General features: G+C 37.0%; 1 protein-coding gene across 3 annotated transcripts in view; it reads right to left on the minus strand.

The window, feature by feature from the left end:
* Window positions 1-12,165: 12,165 nt before the first annotated feature.
* Window positions 12,166-21,607, minus strand: part of TOX2 (TOX high mobility group box family member 2) — a 250,172-nt gene continuing 240,730 nt past the window's right edge. For all 3 annotated transcript variants that reach the window (XM_039344718.1, XM_039344717.1, XM_039344716.1), the window contains 2 exons: window positions 19,992-20,122; window positions 12,166-13,327 (listed from right to left, as the gene is read on the minus strand). In XM_039344718.1, the coding sequence (XP_039200652.1) occupies window positions 13,291-13,327; window positions 19,992-20,122 (168 nt within the window). In that variant the 3' untranslated portion in view covers window positions 12,166-13,290. The remainder of the gene's footprint in view (window positions 13,328-19,991; window positions 20,123-21,607) is intronic.

Consider the following 21,607-nt stretch of genomic DNA (forward strand, 5'->3'; position numbering starts at 1 on the left):
ATTGTTTACTCCAAACTGTCATACTGTCTGCATTATTAAGGCAATAAAATGGATTAGTGGAGGAAGAAAAGCTCCAGATGCAGATAGCATTTTTGTATGCATGCATGTATTTATTAAATTTGTATCCTGCTGTATTATTTTTATAAATGCAACAAGCATACATAATATTCTTTCTTCCTTCTTTTTGCCCACAACAACATCCCTGTGAGGTGGTTGGGTTGAGACAGAGTGACTGGCCCAAAGTCATCCAGCTGACTTTCATGCCTAAGACACGACCAGAACACACAGTCTCCTGGTTTCTACTTTTTATTATTGAAAACTAGAAGTATCATATCTGGGCTACAAAAGTCTGGATAATCACTAGGCAACACAGTATAATAGTTAATTTCTCTTTACAGCCAGGAAAGTCAGTTTGGTATAGTAGTTAAGGAATCAGACTAGAAACTGGGAGTCAATGAGTTCTAGTTTTGCCTTAGACACAAAGCCAGCTGGATGACTTTGGGCTAGTCACTTTATCTCAGTCTAGGAAGGAGGCAATGGCAAACCAATTCTGAAAAACTGTGCTAAGAAAACTGCAGGGACTTGTCAGATATGTCAGAATCAGATATGATTGAAAAGGGAAAAAAATGGTTACCATAATTGAAGAATCAGTGAATCACATCCACTTTTAACTTCATTTGCATTCCTGGAACATAAACCACAGCAGGCCAATGTGTTCATATGAAAATAAACCCTGTTTCAATATAGTGAGCATTTTATTACCATATAAGTTATGATCATAAAAATAGGAGAATGCTTGTTATTTCTGCTAACGTCATTCTTTGATGTTATCAGAATCATATGCCTTGTTGGAGAAAATTCTTACAAATCCAGCATGTTTATTGCGGTTTTAATTATGACTTAAAAGTGAATGAATTTCTTCAATATGCACATTCTTTCATTGTGATTAGCTACCCAATGAAACATATTTCTTGTTTAGGGCCACAGTGTTGACTACAATCCACAGAGAGTAAAGTGCATTTCAGCCTCTTGAAATTAATAAGGTTAAACATAACTAACTCTATGTTGAATTGTGACCATTGTATTCCTACTGGTTGCTTTCCATTTTAGTTTTAATTTATAACTTTACATAAGCATTTTGTTTTGTGTCACTTTTTAAAATTTTCTTTAAAAAAACTATGGCTACTTTTCATGTTAATAAACTTGATAAAAACATAAAGATTTTATATGAACCACGAGAGGGAGACAAATACCATTGATCTCATAGCATTAGATGCATTTGTGGTGATACTGCTACATTTTTAGTGTACATATACATCATGTAGTGGAAAGTAAAACGTCATCACAGGCAAAATGTGAATTAATCACACAGAATTACTAGAAATGGCAACAGTTGGCAAACTAGCATTTTCTAGAAAACTGATGTCAGATTTAAATAAGTTGGTAACCCAGGAAGCTTGTCTGAATTTAGTACAGAATAAACACATTCAAAGACAATGGGGACATAAATCAATTAGCATTAATTCCAAATTTCAGATTAATCGTACAAATAAATTAATTTTGAAATTCATGCATTTCTAAATGGTACAATTTATATTTGAATTCATACACATATAAATAAATTCATATTGTAACATTCAGAAAACTTATTTGTTCTATATTCTTGAGCTTATTTATTTTGCAATGCAATATGCATGAACTAAACTTTCTTAAGTTGAACACAAGAGTTTTTGGTACATAGTCCTCTCCTTCAACTAATATCTGTAAGTAATATTGTCTGAAGAATTCAATGATTCTGCACTGTGAAATGAAAATGTAGTCAACCAAATAGCTGTTCATAGTATTTCCAGTAACTGAAAATATATTTTGACAGATTCTTTTTTTGGCAATCTAGTTTCCCTTGGCTCCTGTTTCTACAAAAAAAAAAAACCTTAATCAAAAAAAGAACCTCAAACCCTAGTTGTCCTAACCCTTACAACCTTGCCAATTTTAATACTTATGGACTTTAACTCCCAGAATTCCCCGACCAGCATGCTCCACATTAACTCAAATGTTAATGATGTGCCAGAGACTAACAGAATATTTCATATATGGAATGGATATTTTACCATTTCTTAATATGTGACCCAAACCTCTTTAAGATTATGAACTGTATGTCTCTTCGTGACAATTGTTCATATGATATTGGAGAGGATTGTCCTGAAACCCACCTTCTCTTTCTTATTTATTTATTTTTCACATTTCTGAACTGCCCATCTCCCTCAAAAAGGGTCTCTGGATGATGTACAATAGCAATAGGAATAGCACTTAGACTTATACACCGCTTCACAGTGCTTTACAGCCCTCTCTAAGCAATTTACAAGAGTCAGCATAATGGCCCCAACAGTCTGGCTCCTCATTTTACCAACCTCAGAAGGATGGAAGGTTGAGTCAACTTTGAACCAGTCAGAATTGAACTGCTGGCAGTCAGCAGAATTAACTAAACATGCACCAACACCAATAAATATCAAAATATAAAAACAGTATATAAAAATTAAAATGTTAATGAGTTAAATTTTTAGCATGAAAAATGTTAAAAAAATTAAGGAGGCAATATAATTAAAAATTAGTGGGCAAAGTCAAAACCATAGAATTTTGTATATTTTTATGCAACATATGTGTAACTCTAGTCCAAGGGTGTCAAACTCAATTGCATTGAGGGCCACATCAGCATTATGGTTGCATATAAGACTAAGTCTAGGTATCCACTCTGGAGGCTCAGTAGAATGCTGTGAGTCTGGATCTTCTGAGATATAAGGGGACTGCACTCTTCATGGCACTCTTAAGGTCCCAATAATCTGAGAACGGAAAGTCTGAGCATTAGAGAGACTAAGCCGCAGATCTCTCACCCAGAGGGGCAGCAGCTTTGTAGGAAGCGCATGCACTTCAGCAGCGCATAGCTCAGGTTTCTCGACTAGCTTTGGCCCAGGCCCGGCACACACGAGCCTCCCATCTTGCATTTCCTCACATCTTTGGGGGAAAATCTGCAAAGCGAGTGGCTACTTGTGGGAAAGTACAGCACAGACAAAGGAAGAGGAGGGAAAGGCGGAGAGGCAGAGAGGGGTGAGAATTGAAGAAACGCATCACCCGAGCACCTTCCGTTCTTTCTCTTTTCTTCCCTCGCCAGCCACTTGCTGTCAGGCAGAGGGTGCTTTACCATGCCCGCCCACCTCTGCAGTTACTGCTACCGCACAGCTCCACGTGTTGGAAAGGCTCCCACTACCCGTCCTCTGCTAGCACTGCTGCCACTGATAAGACACCCGAAAAAGCGAGTAGGTAACTACTCAATCACTTTCTCCTACTAGTCTGCTTGCAGGCAGATCTAAACACATCACAGGCCAGATCTGGCCTGTGGGCCATGAGTTTGCTCTAGTCCTTCCTTGGGCTACTTAATTTCAATATTTAAAATCTTTCTTGGTTGTTTGAATTATTTCCTAGGTCAGGGTGAGAAGACAGCATGATAAATAGAGAAGCTGAACAGTTAGAGAGGCTGAGTTCCAATATATTTCAACAATTTGAGTGATAACTAAAAAAGCACCAAAGAGATTCATTTGCTACCATCTACCTTGATTTTTGCAGCCTTTACATGGTAGCCCTGATTCATAATTGATCACCTCCTGCTTGTAAGATATTTGGAGTTGTATAATTAAAACGGAATAAATGTCTCTGCAAACAAACTAAAGTTAATGAAGGAATGGATTCAGGCCCCCCATTTATAACTAAGGACTTTAAAAAAGTTCTGTCTGTTCTTTTAACTCTCTGAGTTTTCTAAACATTTAATGATTCTGTTCAGTTTTTTTAAAAAAATTCTGCTCTACCTACTTTCTCTGTATTCCGTTGAAACCTCTGTTTAATTAAGTTATGTGAACAGTCAACCACAGATACTCTTTTTTTCACATGCAGACAATTTTTGTAGCCAAAAGACCCAATGTGGTTAAAGTAGACTTTCTACCGCCTCCAAACTCTTTCCTTATTATCACCGGAAACCTGTGTTCTTCCTGTACTGTAATTACAATCCTTTCCATTGTTTAAGCAAGATATATTATATCAATAGGGGCTTATTAAAACCAATAAAACCATTTGAGTGTTATTTTAACTCTTTTCTTCAGCAATCACAGGCAAGCAATCTGGTGCTTTTCCACTTGTTCAAATTTTTCATAAGCTTTACAGTGTTATCTCTGTGATAAAATGAATGATTTGCCAGGTATGTATCATTGTTTCAGACAATATCTGTTTTGATAACTATGGAAACAATGGCATATGTGTGTGTGTGTGTGTGTGTGTGTGTGTGTGTGTGTGTGAAGGGAAAAACATGAATTAAATTCTGAAGTTTTCAAGATGCTGAGGAAAAGGATGATTTGGTTTAACAATTTGAAAAACAAAACCATTGTTCCACTGCATACAATGTTTTGTAAAATCCAAAGCTGTCTTCCTATGACGAAGCCACAAACTAACCCAATTTATAAGGATTACAAGGAATTTTGAAAATTAGGATTGTCTCTGGTGCTATTTGTTTCTAGTACTCTTATTTTTAATATAGTAGTTTCTGATGAAACTTTTTATCTTTCATGAAATCTCTAGCAAAATTATTTAGTCATTATGCATTTTTCCCCAAATGTTCCTTTACTATTTCAGTACTAATGACATGTGATTTTTAGAATTAATGGTTATTTAATTTCAGAAAATGGATAGTATTGATCATGATCTGACAGTTGTCCTAATGGTATAATGAAACTTTATGGATATCATGTTACTGACATGTAAAATGATACTCAGAATCATCAGTGACTGCAGTGGCCTATAGACCTAGTAAATAAACTTTAATCTAAATCTGAATACTTGGAAGAAAAAGTAACATGGCAAATAACGGATTGGTTATTTGTACTGTTCTATAAGCATACTGGGTCAACAGATGTCATATTTGTTGTAACACATTATTATATTCATATATAATAAAACCCAAATGCTTTCAAACAAATGAAATCACATATTAAATTAATAATCTTGGTGGAAATATTTTTTAAAAAAAGAGATGGGTTGAGGCAAGATGTAGGCTATTCTTTTTAAATATCAAAACTGGCATATAATGTTAAGCCATAATTTAATATAACAAATTCATACCTCAACTAACCTAACTTTGGTGCATTTACTCATCCCTTCTTCTAATGAAATCATATTAGCAGATTAAAAGTTTCTCATTCATTTTACTCTCAGTTAAACATGTTTAGTGTATTGTCCCAAATTGCTAGCCTCCAGGTGTTGCTGGAGGACAGCTACAGCATCCTGTAGCTCAGCAATAACTAAAGAGATACAAAATTTTCCATTCTAAAGTTGAAGTAGTCCTCAACTTACAACAGTTCATTTAGTGACCATTCAAATTTACAACGGCACTGAAAAAAGTGACTTAGACAGTTTTTCACACTTACTACTATTGCAGCATCCCCATGGTAACATGATGAAAATTGAGATGCTTGGCAACTGCCGCATATTTATGACAGTTACAGTGCCCTGGGGTCATCTGATCTTCTTTTGCAACCTTCTGACAAGCAAAGTCAATGGGGGAGCCAGATTCACTTAACAACCGTGTTATTAACTTAACAACTACAATGATTCCCTTAACAATTGTGGTAAGAAAGCTCATAAAATGGGGCAACATTCACTTAACAACTGTCTCGCTTAGCAACATAAATTTTGGGCTCAATTGTGGTTGTAAGTCAAGGACTACCTTGTATTTTGAAAGCAGGTTCTTGCAACCAGCAATAGTCAAGATTAACCATACTTTGTCTGAATTTAGATGACACTGCTGAAATATGAGAAAGTATGTTCTATGTCACAATTATAATCATTTTCAGATACTGGAGGCAGCATTCATACAAACATAGGCCATGCCTACTTTCTGCATATGTGCATGGATACTTGAGTTAGACTCATCCATGCACATATGCAGAACATAGGCAAAGGGACTGGCAAGTGATGAAATGTGTTTCGCAGCAATGTATGAAGTTTTGCACCTTATGTTATGAAGTCCATTGCAAACTTGTCATTGTGGCTAGCTGCAGATGCCTGTGCAGATGCCCCTAATGCAGTGGTGGCGAACCTATGGCACAGGTGCCAGAGGCGACACTCAGAGCCCTCTCTGTGGGCACGCGCACCGTCACCCCAATCCTAGGCCTTCAGCTGGGTTTTATAAAACCTTTTCGCTTTAGGCCTTCACCGCCATGTACAAAAAAAAAAAGGTTCAATCAGTCAATTTCAACTTCTTGCGGGGAAAAAAAAGATCTTGCAAAGTTGGAATTGATTGATTGAACTTTTTAGTCCCACCCAGTCTGCCGCTACCACCGCAGCCCCAGCCCACACCCACCCAATGGGCCACGCCCACCCAGTACCCGACGATGCATAAGTGGGTTTTGGGTTGCAGTTTGGGCACTCGGTCTCTAAAAGGTTCGCCATCAATGCCCTAATGAATGGACGTACCCTGAAAATGAGAGCCCAAAATATAAAAGGAGGTGTCCACAACAGGATGTAGTATTCAAGGCATAGCCTAACCAGCACAGAATAGAATCAAAATATTATTCTATTGCCTTTAATGTACTAAGAATTAGATTAAGTTGTAATTTCAGAGTAGAAAAAAGGACCCAAAGAACAAAAATCAGTCTGACACCAACACTCGAAAAGTTCTAGAATTGATAATTATTTGAAAGCATCTTGAAAACAATGCATTGACTATTAGAAAACAGCATGGATTTTGTCAATAAAATGTGTGTTGTCTGGCTCTGTTTATTACCATTTTTGATCCTTTAGTTAATAGAGAAATGTTGTGGGCATAATACATCTGGATTTCATATCTATTATTGATGACACGATCTTCATGTGGCTTGAAAACTAGACTCCAGAAGCATTCATCAATAGAGGTATCAAGCAGCGTGCCACAAGATTTGGTACTGTGTTCAGTATTCTTAAACATTTTCATTAGTGATTTGGAAGGAAGTATAAAGGGAATATTTACCAAAGTTATAATAGACCACAGGTCGGCAACCTGCGGCTCCGGAGCCGCATGCGGCTCTTTGAGCCTTGCCCTGTGGCTCCCAGCCTCCTCTGCCTTTGCAGAGAGAGAGAGACAGAGAGAGGCAATTGCGCTTCCCTGCTTCAATCTCTCTCTCTGTGTGTGTGTGTTTGTGTGTGTGTGTGTGTATGTGTAAAAGAGAGTGTACTCACATGTTCTCCGAGGCGCTGAAAAGCTTACTGGGCGGAGCTCCTCCCTTTGCTGCATCTCTGCAGGAAGCAGGAAGCAGGAAGGGCAGGAGAGAGCTAGCTAGCCCAGCTAGGCTGACTCAGGAATTCTGGGAGTTGAAGTCCATGAGTCATAAAAGAGACGAGGTTGCCTACCCCTGATCTTGTTGGACAACAGCTTGAAGCTTGCCAGGTGAGCAGCAGATAGGAGAGGGGGGGGGGAGAAAGAGAGAGAGAGAAAGAGAGAGAGGGAGGGAGAAAGGAGAGAGAGAGAGAGAGAGAAAGAAAGAGAGTGGGGGAAGAGGAGTGGTAGACCAAGGGCAGATAGAGAGGGAGGGAGAGAGACAGAGAGAGACCCTCTTGACATCTAAAATGAAGATAACACTGCATATATCCTTTTTTTAACCTGTGTGTGTATGTGTGTGTGTGTGTGTATATACACATACATACATGCATACATACATATACATACACACACACACACACATACACACAAATACCCCCCACACACACAAACACACACACCTATAATAAAGGTAAAAAAGGATATATGCAGTGTTATCTTCATTTTAGATATCAAAAGGGTTTTGCGGCTCCCAGTGTTTTGTTTTTGGTGGGAAACAGGTCCAAGTGGCTCTTTAAGTGTTTTGGGTTGCCTACCCCTGTAATAGACCAAATGCTAGATATAACAACATATTCCATAAATAAAAGAAACAAAAGTAAAATGATCTTGATAGGTTATAGAAATGTGTCAAAACAATAGATTAATACTAAAAAAAGGGAAATTTTTATCTAAAGTAAATGAAATGAAGTACACTGGAAAAGGAAAAGCAGTAGCAGTTCATTGTCAAGCGTGAAATACCACTACCACAAGTAAAGTTCTAATTAAACTGTTTTATTACTATTACTATTATTATTATTATTCATGCCTATGCACAGAAATTTCTCTACTTAACTAATGGTTAGCACTATTTTGGTGCTAGGTAAGGGTCAATGGAATTCAAGAGAGATTGGATTTAGACCATTTGTGGCTATGTAGACTCTAGGCTGATTCCTCTTTTGACTCCATCTCCAGGTTCTGCCACTATACATCAAGGCACTAGGGCATGGAATGATTTCACCCTTTAAATTATTTTTTGAAATTAAATTCTTTCCTATATGTCCAGTCAAAATAAGCCTTAGTTAAATATAAGGATTTTTAAACCAAGACTACACAGCATATATATCTAAAAGTGCAGAAATGGAATAGGGCTGACACTGTTGTCCTTAATTGACACTTCCTATTCTATTATTTTATTCTAAGTCAATGATTCTTAAACTGGGCATATATTGGGGGATAATTTATAATTGCTTCTTTGTGAGTTGATCCAGTTTGAGACAGCTGTCGAGATGCTTGTGCAAAAGAACTCGTTGTGTTTGTAGTTTTTTGGTGGTGGTACAGGAATGATATTTATAAGACTTGGAAAAGGGTCATACAGTTTAAAAACCACTGTTCTAGATCATCATAGAGTTGCCAAAGGTCATGTAAAAATGATGCTGTTATCCTAGAGATGCTTGAGCTGCCTGAGATGCTTCTGGTGCTTTTATATTAAGCTTGATTGGATCAATAGGCCTCAACGGTGCCTGGTTGAAAAAAAAGTAGCTTTGCAAAGTAGTAATTCAAGATGCAGAAATAAAGCACAACCAATTAGCAAGGCAGATGTTCACAGAACTGCAATTATCTGTATTCCACCAGGTAACATCAGGGCCAGAAGTGAGACAATGAAGTATTTCCTTTATTCCATCTTAGACAGACATGTCAAACTCGTGATGTCATGTGACATCACACAACATATTGGGATGGTTTTGCCATTGCCAACAATGGGGTGGGCGCGGTTTCCGGATGACGCATCCGGCCCACGGCGGGCAGTTTGACACCCCTGATCTTAGGCCAGTCTAGGACTTCATCACATGTAGCTACTTTCTCCAAGAGCTATCTCAATTGATGACCATTACAGAAGTTGCTTTTTAAAAAGTTTCCTTTTCCCTCTTCTACCACATCCATTAACTGTTAACTAAAACACTGTAAAGTGTAAACATTGTTCAACAATGAGTTATCTTGAGTGCAGTGGCAGAAAGCATATAAATCTACTTTGCTAGGAAGCAAATAGCTACAAACATGAACTGTTATGTGTGATCTAACAAAAATGATAGAATGGGCTTTGTATTCCCTGGGAACTTTAAAAATTCTGAGATGATCAAAGCTAGAATGTTCATTTGAGCAGCTCCCCCCCCCAAACTTTTATTTCATAGCATTTCATGTTAATATAGTATTTTCCCCCCTATTTTTGGGCTATTGCAGTGAAAAACTTTATACATTAATACTTTACACATTAACAGAATTTCAGAATTATTGGAATAATACTTGGAATATTATCAGTTTGTCTAATAGCTTCAAATATTGAGCTACCTTGGAATGGGATCTCATCCATGTATAAGGTCCAGGACAATTGCCCTCTTTATGCCCTGGTTGGGATATTTTTTTCTGTTGGATCTATGTCATTCCTCAAGTTGATGCCTAAGTTAACATTCTTTTTCTCTCTACACAAATTAAAAAAAGAATACATTGCTAGTGCTTCTTTCTGTTTTTGTTATGTCATGTAGCAAATCTCCATTGCCTTCAAAATTCCTAGTTTTGGTATTTTCACAAATCTGCATTTTAAAATGTTTTCACACTCATGATAACATATTCTTTTCTTCTTCCAGGATCTCAAGAGGTAGAAATCAGGATGTACCAAGAATTTCGAATATAATTGCACAGGCCAGCTTCAAGCACCGGGGAGTGGGTACCAGAGACCAATTCCATGGAGAAAGGTTTTTCCACGGACTGGAGAGTGTATGGTTTTGTGTGCTGCCTGCATTCCATGGATAGGGTTTTGTTTGTGTGGACAGTTGCTGGCATGCTGTGGCCCGATACCGGTCCATGGACCGGGGGTTGGGGACCCCTGATCTAAAAGATTTCCAACATTCTTTTACCAATTAACACATGGCAAAATTGCAAATCTGGCATCAATTTTAGCAATTTTCAGTGTGGATTAACATTAAACATATTTGTCAAAATATGTCAAATATAATTTTGTAGTATAAAGAGGGTGAAAATGCCTAGAAAAGAAAAAAAATATCTGAAGCAAAAAATAAGTTGAGATCTAACCCCCCCCCCAAAGAGATACTTTTTTGAAACTCCTAAAAAAATTAGAAGATGAGCCAAGCTACAGGGGATGCCTGAATAAAACTTTGCCTAGGGTGCCAAAACGAATGATGTTGAAAGATATGAATAAGCAAATTAAACTTTTTAAAAAACTGTGAAAAATAGTTCTTATTCAGTTCCTTAATAGCAGCCCCCACCCCACACACTACTACTATTCTATTTCCTTAAAAAGGAAAATGAAAATGTTTGGAGTAATGGCATAAAGGGCTGGTATACAAAAAATTCTACAGAAGTATTATTCTCATGTCAAAAGCTTGAGAGGAAAAACATTGATTTTATGTCAGGACGCGAACATAGTCGGAGCCATTAATGAATAAAAATAGCTTAAATATAATGCTGTATCTAAAGCTACACTTGTATATTCACTTACCCGGAAGTAAGTCCTACAAAGTTGGTGGGATTTGCTTCTGGGTATCAGTCCACATCTATAATATGACTATCAAAAACAGTTTTCACACAGATGTAGAAAAATATCTCTGTGGATAGATAATAGAACTGCAACATAGATATCTTTTCTTTCTTATGCTTGAAGTCTGCATCATCACTCTCAAATGTGAGATCAAAGGTCAACCCGTTATCAAAAGCATGATGTGTTCCATTTTGAAATCCCGTATCTAGAATTTAATTTCTCCATGGATCTTTCCATGTGTAAAAGCATCAAGTTCCCACCAAGATTTTAATGCAGAACAATGGAGGAACCCTGAAATTCCCACAATGAAGGAACGGATTGTAAAGATCTCAGAATTGGCAAAACAGATCTATATAGTCTGTTTAGAATAAAACAACAAATACTTTTATAAAAGATTACAAAAATCTTTATGCATTTTTTTGCTCAAAAAGGAAAAAAACAAAGAGGATTTATGGTTTTGAGGATTGAAAAAGGACTAAATAAGGGACTGATTCTTGTAATGGCAAGAAAGGGAAGGGATAATCAGTTTGTTTATAACTATTTAAAAGGAGGTCTGATACTACTTTGATTTTTGCTTTTGCTTTTTTTTCATATTTTTCTTTACATTTGCTTTTTATTTATATAAAAATTCTTAGTAAAAATTATATAGACAGACAAAAACACCAGATTCCCCAAGTCCATCATCTCCTTTGGAAAAGCCAAGTGTAGTATTCTTACAGAAGCGTACCATGGGTCAAAGGTTTATGTATAATCAACTAATTAAAATGGCAATCCTAACTTAGCTAAAGTTCATGTATTGAAAGGTATTTAACTCTTCCTTAAAGCATATAGTTATTATTCAGAGCCTTATGCATAATACACACAAGAATTCCTGATTAAGCAGATCCATCTCAATAGACAGATTCTAGTCCATTAAAACTAAGGCTAGAGTTAATGTATTAGTATTTAAGAGACTCTGGGCTGTTCTGTGTTGTGTGATGATGGAGGTTCTCCTGTGTGTTTTGAAACAAAAAGCAATTCTGCAAATGCATTCACTTGGTGTGTTCTTAATCCTCCATTAAAGTGAAGAAAGTATGCTTTATGAGCAAAGAAATTTCATGTGTGCCCAGATACTCCCATAACCATAGAAGTGATGCAAATACATTTGTTGGAAGCATATGTCACAGTACTTTCACTAGTGAGAAATGGCAACTTAGAGTTATATCTTTGAATGCCCCACAAAAGAATGTGACACCTTGGATTCTACTTTTTTTGTTTTATTATAAAGAAAGGTAAGATAAGCATTGTGAGTCAAAATGTGCAGGTACTGTATAAACAGCACCACAAAGAAAATAAAAAATAATTAAAAAAAACATGGAAAACGCACTTTTCATAAACTGTAATTCTGCTTTCTATTTTTTTCATAAATAGACAAAAATCCTTGTCAGCAATTTTAAATAGATGGACATATGGCTGAAAAAATATAATAATGCCATATAACATGGATATAAATTGTCCATTTCTTGCTGTACAAATAATAGAAACGAGTTTGGCAGGGTTTTTTTTCATTTGTTTTTTTATACACATTTCCATTCTATGTATAACTAAAAAATGTGCTACAATTAATATAAAATGCTTTTACTATAAAGTAAACTACTATTTCTTCCACAAAAGAATTTTAAAGATGTCTTTAGCACACTTCTAAAACATTTAAGTAAGCTACTTACAACTATCCAACAAATTATATTTTTCATGGTCTTTTTTTTTCACATTGTTTCCTTCTCATATTTGCACTTTTGCTTCCCAGCTACTATGTCCACCCATTCTCCAAACAATAGTTTTGTTTTTATTTTGAATTTAAATCTTTGCCAGACATTCAAGGCCTTTGCATGTACAATATTCACACAGACTTCACATTTGTCTTGCACAAAATTTAGTGCCTTTTAGCAAGTCATCGTAAGAGCATCTCCTCCTGCTGAGCCAAGCTAATGCCGTTGAGTGCTGTGCCATAGTCTGTGCTGAATCTAAAAAGCAGTTCGCTAGGAAAATGGTCCTTAGCTAAGCTGGTAGCAAGCAAGAAAGTTGCATGAGGGATGGGGTGAAACTTTATCAATTTTGCTCTTTTATGATCTATGCATGGTTGGCTTCCACATACAGTAGACTTCTGAGAAGAGAAAGGAAGGAAGGAAGGAAGGAAGGAAGGAAGAAAGAAAGAAAGGAGGAAGAAAAGATAGAAAAGACAAAGGACAGGCTGCTCTCAGAATCAAGATATGAAGCCATGCTCTCTTTTCCATGTGACTTGCTTGATGCCCACCTGGGTAGCCTGTGTCACAGACTCACTTAAGTGTCCTTCCTTTTCACCTTTGCAGAATGGAGATGTCAAGGCTTAAGTGAGGTAGAGTGACTTGTCCCTTGGCAGCATGCTGTAAGAAGAAAAAAGAGGGGATGTGAGATTGTGACAGGCTGCTAAAAAAGAACAGCATAGCAACCATGAGACTAGCAGGTACCCATGTGTTGTACCTGTGCATTGTAAGGTCCACATTGTAAGAGACAGTACGGAAATTAAAAATCAACAATCTGTCTTTTTCTGCTTGAAATTCACCCATATATGGCAAGGGCACTATAAGGACAGTCTCAAGGAACAAGCACAATAGCTGCTTACAGGTAAGACTAGCTCATTAGCCTATCTGGAGGCAACTGATTCGGGAGCACCGAAACCAAAAAACATCCAAGCCTTTCGTGCTATTCAGACATTACAACACTAATGCTGCCCATTACCACAGAGATAAGACCAATTATAGTTCCATTGTCAATCACAGCTGGGCATGGGCTATGGCTGAAAATGAACTGCATGATTGGCCACCAAATAACACTCAACCTTCACATTTGGAGCAGTAGCACAGGACAGTGGAGGATATGGTTTCTGTTCCAATGCCCAACTGACACTCCAGATATCAAAGCATTTGCAGCTGTTGCTTTTAGAAGCCTGTTGAGTCAGCCAGAGCACACAAGTGGCATGCCTGATGTATTGCCATCCCTTTTCAAACCGTTAACCAGGCTTTGTTATTTTTTATTAGTTTCAGAACAGGCCTTTACATACCAACTGACTGGAAATACAATTCTAGGTGATGCATCATTTTTTGGGTATTAATCCTCAAAAATGACAACCCAAAGATACCAGACCAGTGCTAGGATACATAGTTTACATGCATAAGGTTCCAGGCTGAATTCTTGGCATTTACAGGGTGTGTGTGTGTGGGGGGGAATCTGTAAACTTGGAGAGCTGCTGTCAATCGGATCAATACAGAACTAAATGGAATGACTTAAAATGTGCAAGTCTTACATTTCATCCATAATAAAATGTTTTCATTCTCTACAGTTTGCCAGTAACTATTCTTACAGCTGACATCACTGTGGATGCAAACTGTTGATGTGCACTTTCAACTACTATATTGCATTTGTTATATAATCTACCTAAATAATTCACTGTTGTTATACTTAACTGAGACTGGCATTGAGCTACAACTTCAGGTAAAAAAATAATGTGGTAATTATACTTCTAAATCCATTCTAAACCTGGGACTCTGATGAACTGCTTTACCTCCTACTCATGTGGTGAAATGATACAGCTTAGTATCAAAATTGTAAAAGGCCATGTAGGCCACAGCATTTAGTTCCCTGCTCAGTGTGGAAAATGCATGTTAAAGCATTCCAACGTTTGCTTGAACACATCTAGTGAAGAGGATCACCACTCTTGGAAAGGTATTCCACCTTTGAATCGCTCTTCCATTCCCAATACTCAGATGCTACCTTAATTTGAAATCATTACTCTGTTTTCTGCATCCTGGGACACCAAGAACAAATCTTAAGTTCTTCTGCTTTCCACTCCATCTGGCACATATTATTGTATTGTTATTTTTAAGGCTACCTATGCAGTTTCTTCCGCCACTTTCATAGGAGTCATGTTGCTCCTATATTGCTCAGATTCTCCTCCTCCTTCTTTGCTCAAATCCTATTCAGCTCAAATCCTTTTTAAAGCATGGTGCTCAGCCCTGGATTGCAGTACTCAAGGTAGAATCTGACCAATATGGAACCGAATGATTTGGGAAGTATAATTGTATTAGATGAAACCGAAATTGGCTTCCTTATTTGCAGCCATTGTGCTGTTCCTCTTAGTGACAATTATGAAAAGTTACAGTGAAGAATCCATTAATCTCTGCCCCTCTTCTCCCATTTCCCTGCTAGTTACACTTAGCAGCGTTATCTGAGTTTACCTTTTTTCCTAATAGGAAACATTTTCTCTCTTTTTTGTCAACTTCCACAATTTGTAGCAACAAAAGGTGTGTTTTGCCTTCTTAGAAAACTTGACTAGGACAAAGATTAATTCTGATTATTCTTTTAATAAAAAAGGTAATGAATGGCTCCACCATTCTGACCTGAATATATTTTATACTTACTGAATGCTAATAGATATGGATTTGCTTTATAACACAGGCTCATAGAAATACGCTGCTGCAAATGGACTTCTAAAGTCTGTTTTCACTCTCACACACAAAAAGATGGAAAAGCTAACCTGATGCTAAATGTTACTGAAGATTTCTGCAAAATCAGCTAAATTCTGAAAGCCTTATCAAATTAAAACCCATAACTGTTTTCCCCATTTAAGAGCTTCATGGAAGAATTTCAGCTAATTAAATTGTGCAACTTCCAAGTTGTCTAACCCCATCCCCTCAACCCATTCACAATTTTCCAGATGAAAATACGCCTTTCATTGCATTTCATAATGAATGAATAATTTTGCCTTATTGGAAAGAAAAAAAGGACTATCAGAGTGAGAATCAGTGTCAAACCTAACTATTGTACAGTTTCATGACAGATATCTCTTAATCAATACAAAGTAGGCTATAAACTTGCACTTTAGATGGAATAAAGCACATACAGTATTGTATATGTGGTGATACTAAACATTTCACCACCAATGTATCTTGTTGGATTCAAGAATTTTCTCCACAACAAAATTTTTATGCTGGAAGTAGACTATGGAGAAAAAAGTAAGAAATAAAAGAGGTCGCCTCATCTGTATATCCTTTCTCTATTAAAAACTGAATGGCTCTACTCTTTTTTATATGCCTGTAGTAGGTTCATACCTAAGTGAATACAGCTTAGATCGAAATGAATTTCAGCTCTCTGTTATGGAATGAAAATATATTAAAGTACTTGTTTGTCAAAGGTATCTATGGTATCCACTCTCTCATAATTCATTTATCTGTCCTTTTACAGTCTGCACTTAGCATGTTCTATCTTCCTACCCTTATCATAGAATTAATATGAACGTGAATAGCATGGTCCTCCAGTATTAGAGCTTCATTAATTTTACAAACTGCTCTCCCAAACACATTATGGATATTGTTATAAATAATTGAATTTCAACTAAGTGCCTTTCCCATGTTTATATTTGCTCTTTTTTTCCTCTAAAGATATTTCTTCACTTACTCAAGTGATTTGGAAGATTATATCATTTTGTCTGCATCCTCTAGTTTCCAACATGAATTAGTGTGGTCTGTTTTTGTTTGGACAAACTGACTGAATGCAAATCAGCAATATGTGTGGTTTGCTTCACAGCCTTAACACACAATTCAGACTATATATTCCAGAGTGCTCTCATGCATTCTCTCTATCCATATGTCAGCCCTTCAAGGTAGGCTAGATCAGGGCTTTTCAACCTTTTCACCCATTGTACCATCAGAGTACCACCAGTCGCCTAGCAAGCTGTCAAAAACTTGACCCCCCCCCAAAAAAGAAAAAGAATGAAAGAAAAAGAAAAAAAGGAAAAGAGTGATAAAGTACAGGTAGTCCTCGACTTACAACAGTTCGCTTAGTGACTGTTTGAAGTTATAATGGCACTGAAAAAAGTGCCCCCCAAGCCACAGCTGAGCAAGACATCTGCCTGCCCGGCAGACCTCTTCCTCCTGTCCAAGGTTTTCATTGTTGTGAGCATTTCTATTGAGGATTGGCAGCAGGGGTGGGGTGGGGTTTTTTTGGTTTTTATTCCCCCCATCTGCTGGTGGTTGCAGCAGTTTTGGTCACTTCACATGACCCTGGGACACTGTGACCATCATAAATATGAATCAGTTGCTAAGCATCTGAATGTAAATCACAAGACCCTGGAGATGCTGCAACATTCCAGCTGATTGGCGCTTCTTCTATGCTCAGAAGCGCCAGGATCAGTGCCGCTTTCCAGCTGATTGGTGTTTCTTCAGGGCTCAGCTGGAGCCTTGTGCTGATCCTGGTGCTTCCACTGAGGCCTGACAGTCCTGAAGAACTGCCGATCAGCTGGAAAGCGGCACTGATCCTGGTGCTTCTGCTGAGCCCTGACAGCCCTGAAGCTCCAGCCATCTCTCATTCAGGCTTGTGTGGCGTTGCCACTGGTTCAGCTCATTCCCCTCCCCCGCTACCACTTTTCTAGGATGGTCGCGTATCACCTGCCAGGTGCCAATGTATCACAGGTGGTACCCGTACCACTGGTTGAAAAGCCCTGGGCTAGATCAAGAAACAGATATAGCAGAGATTCGAGGAACACCTTTTACTGTTGAAGGGTAGAATAATAGAATGTTGAAAACCTGTTAAGAGTTTTTTCTACCCCATAGTATAGCAAAGATAATCAAGATGGGATTCAGTTTCTATCTCACACATTCCTCTTTGTCAGGATTTTTTTGAAATTCCCTTTTTAATGGTTCACTCATTTCTTCTCCGTTCCCAAGGCCAGGTTTACAATTCTTTACATAAAGAGTTTAAGAAACACAGCCTAAATTGTAAAATTATATTAAGATATCCAGCCAGTGAAGCTTGAATATTGGCAAGAAGCCCAATATATTTAAACCAAGTGAAGAACAATGAAAACACAGCAATAGCTTTAACTAGAGTGTAGTTACAAATATTATTCCAGTAAACAACCATCTTAGCAAAACAAATTCATGGTATATCCCAATTCAGATTTCTCCAAGGGCCTTAGGCTGCTGGAATTCTGGTGAAAAACAAGATAGCAAATGGAAGCCATGTCATGTTGTGAAGAATGACATTAAGCACACACATTCAGAAGATTCTGAAAAAAAAAAAAAAGGTTGCCCCATCTTTCAGGGCTAAAATGCTCCTTGCTAGGCCAGCAAAATCCAGAGAGTTTCATGTCTTGGCTGTTTCAGTTTCCCAAAAACACAGATTTGCGGTTTGTGGGGCAGCACACATTAAATGGGGCAAGGCTTTAAAAGCATAATTGCTGTCACCATCTTTACTTTTGTCCTCCTTATGCTGAAGCCTTTGACCAGTGGTCTAGAATAGCCTACTACTGCATTATGTAATGTATTCTATTTTTCTGATTTTAGAAAATCCCCCCCCCCAAGATTCTATGGTAAGTAAAAAGAACATTAAAAATTATGATGGCACTGAAAATTATAATGGATACAGTGAAATTACATAAATGGTTTAAAGCATATTGTCATGTGTCTGACTAATGAAACACTTCAAAGAATTTTCAGGCATGGTTTAACCTAAAAAAAACCCCTTTATTAGCGTAGAGACCTGTCAGCACGGCATGATGGATGCCAAGATCTGAATTTCCCTTCCCTTTGCACATAACATTCCAGGCATTTCCCCTCCCCTATTTTGGCGTCATGATTCACATCTTCCAATTAACTTGGAGGGCAAAGATTCACTTCCGTCCATTTTCCCGGACTTTCCTTACTATTCTCCCTTTTCTCTGTCATCTGAATTAACTCTAAAAATACCAGACAGTTCTGCATATTTTGTCAAAGCAAGAATATTCAGTATTAGCAGCGTTGACACATATATTGTAAAGAATTATTGTCATGGTATAATAAATGGAGGTACATCAATACTTTGGATTGCATATACAACCGTATATATGCAGAAGTCTTATGTAGGCAAGTGAGAAGGCTGGAACCAGTTGATAGTAAAGGAGGAGTAGAGGTTTTTTTGTAAATTAATCCATCTTTCTATTTGTTCTCTCTTATTAATCAGCTCTGTCACTCAGTCTTCATCATAGAAATCTTCCTGCCTTAGATATATTACTAGATTACTGTGTTCAGCAGGTCAGCGGTTCAAATCTCACCGGCTCAAGGTTGACTCAGCCTTCCATCCTTCCGGGGTAGGTAAAATGAGGACCCAGATTGTTGGGGGCAATGTGTATGTATGTATGTATGTATGTATGTATGTATGTATGTATGTGTATGTGTATATATATATATATATATATATATATATATATATATATATATATATATATATATACTGCTTACTGGTGTACACCGCTTAGAGAGTGCTTGCACTTAAAGCGGTATATAAGTCTCATAAATAAATAAATAAATAAATAAATAAAGGTAAAGGTTTCCCAAGTCCAGTTGTATCTGACTCTAGGGGGTGGTGCTCATCTCCATTTTTTCTCTGCCAAGGGAGCCAGCATTGTCCAAAGATTTTTCCGTGGTCATGTGGCCAATGTGACTATATACCAAGGCGCATGGAACGCTGTTACCTTCCCACCAAAATGGTACCTATTTATCTACTCTCATTTGCATGCTTTCGAACTGCTAGGTGGGCAGGAGTTGGGGCAAGTAAGGGGACCTCACTCTGTCGTATGCTGCTCGGTCTCAAACCTGGGTTGTCAGCTGACAAGCTCAGCATTTTTAACTGCTGAGGTATTGAGGCCCATATTACTAAATATAACAGACCAATTCTTAATAAAAAAAAAGAAAATTAATCTTTTAAATAAAAATAAAAATTGAAAAAAAAAGGAAAGTTTCTGTTTCTGTTTCTGTTAGATTAAATACAGTTTGTTTTACTCTGAAAATCCATGCAATTGTTTTGGGAACAAAATAGATTTTTTTTTCTTAGAAATGCAAAATCTAAATAAAAGCACTCATGTTCAAAGGAAACATGTATGTTTTTGGAACATGGTGTTTTGTTTACTTCATTATTCTCTCTTTGTTACCTTAAATGATAAATTTCCAATTGTGTAAATAAATGCATTTAGAATCCTTCTAAACAAATTGGGAGTTTTTTATTTTGTTTACTGGCCTGCAGTGGTTAATCCCACACTCTCTGCTGGAGTAATCGTTGTCCCAGTCAGTATTTCCTGGAGGGTTTGATGCACCAGGTGATCGGGGTCCAACACTGTTCTGAAACTCGGATGAAATATGTGAAAAATCCTAAGAACGGAAGACAAGGACAGAAGATAGGAAAGTTAGAACCCTAGGGATTGGCAAAACAATTTGGTTTTATACATATAACCATTTCAAGAAAACATTTCAAAAGGGGGAAATCCCAGATGAACCAAGTATGCTGATATGTGAAGAACTGTGAATGTGCTCAAGATTATTTCAGATTATTTATTCTGTAAAACAATTTGCTGCTTTCTCACTTATTCTAGCTTTACAAACTATTGTTCTGAAAAAATTATCTCACATTTATTTCTTACTATGCATAAGAATAAATACTTTTCCCTTTATCATTTTTTCTTTGCAATTATAGCCTTTTCCCCCCATGTGAACTGCATCTCTCACTGCTGTAATATATTACAATAACTGATTATATATGAGAATGTGGCAAGAAAAATCTTCATAAGCATTGTAGTTTTAACAGAAGCCATGTTCTGGTAGTTCCCAAAAAAACTTGAGAGACTCTATGTGAAATATTGTTTCAGATATTGCCCTAATCGAGTTTTCTGAAATCTGCACCTCCCAGATGTGCTATGAATGCCAGTAACTTGGCACTCTCAAAAACGTGGTCTCCATATACCTGGAGGCATATAGCTGGGGAAAGCTGAAATCATAATAACAACTAAATTTAAATCCTAGTAAAGCTCCTGGAGGAAATAAACAAATTATTATTTTATTTATTTACAACAATCAGGGTAGCCTCAAAACAGGACAATCATAAAATTTAAAAAAGATGTTCTACCCAAATTTAGCTTGACAGAACCAATGATGGAAAACATCCACTGTCAAACCTCCAGGTTGAAGTTCACTTACTCTAGAGAACTGGGATTTGACTTATTGCTACTTCAACTTATTGCTACTGAATAATCCATAGCTCATTTTAATTTAAATCACTATACCATAATTTGCCACAATAATAAAATAAATAAATACTAGAAATAGGTATACAAATTAAATAAATAAATAAAAATCCCACCCAGTTATAAAAGGCAACTTAGGGGCTATCAAAATCATAGTTCATGTTTGCAGGCAACAATAATAATTATAAATGATTGTCTATAGCGTTCATTCTCCTACCGCTATGCACTAATAACAAATTCATATTTTTGTTGGAGATTGCTATAGTAGAGAAACAGGAAGTTTTTATTTGGCTTGAAGGGGGAATAATAATCCTATTTAAAAATATTTCTAGGGAGATTCTCAATCAACAAGAAAGTCCAGTTGCCTTTGGAAAGCTCCTTTGGGACTATTTAAAAAACAGATTTTCTTCCTTAGGAACCAAGATGCATAGGAATACGATTGTAAAAGCTAATAAGGTCACATTTTTCAAATGTTTGGACAAAGGCAAAGGAGTTTTAAAAGGAACTTGCTTCGGCCACTGTATTTCTTACTTTAGCAAAAAATAAAACTAAGTAGGAGAAAATTACATTGCCAAATAATTGTTACCAAATTTTAGGAATGTAACATGAAGATACT

This window comes from Crotalus tigris, unplaced genomic scaffold, assembly GCF_016545835.1.
Source record: "Crotalus tigris isolate CLP2741 ecotype Arizona unplaced genomic scaffold, ASM1654583v1 scf7180000017935.1779662, whole genome shotgun sequence".
Classification (NCBI taxonomy): Eukaryota; Metazoa; Chordata; class Lepidosauria; order Squamata; family Viperidae; genus Crotalus; species Crotalus tigris.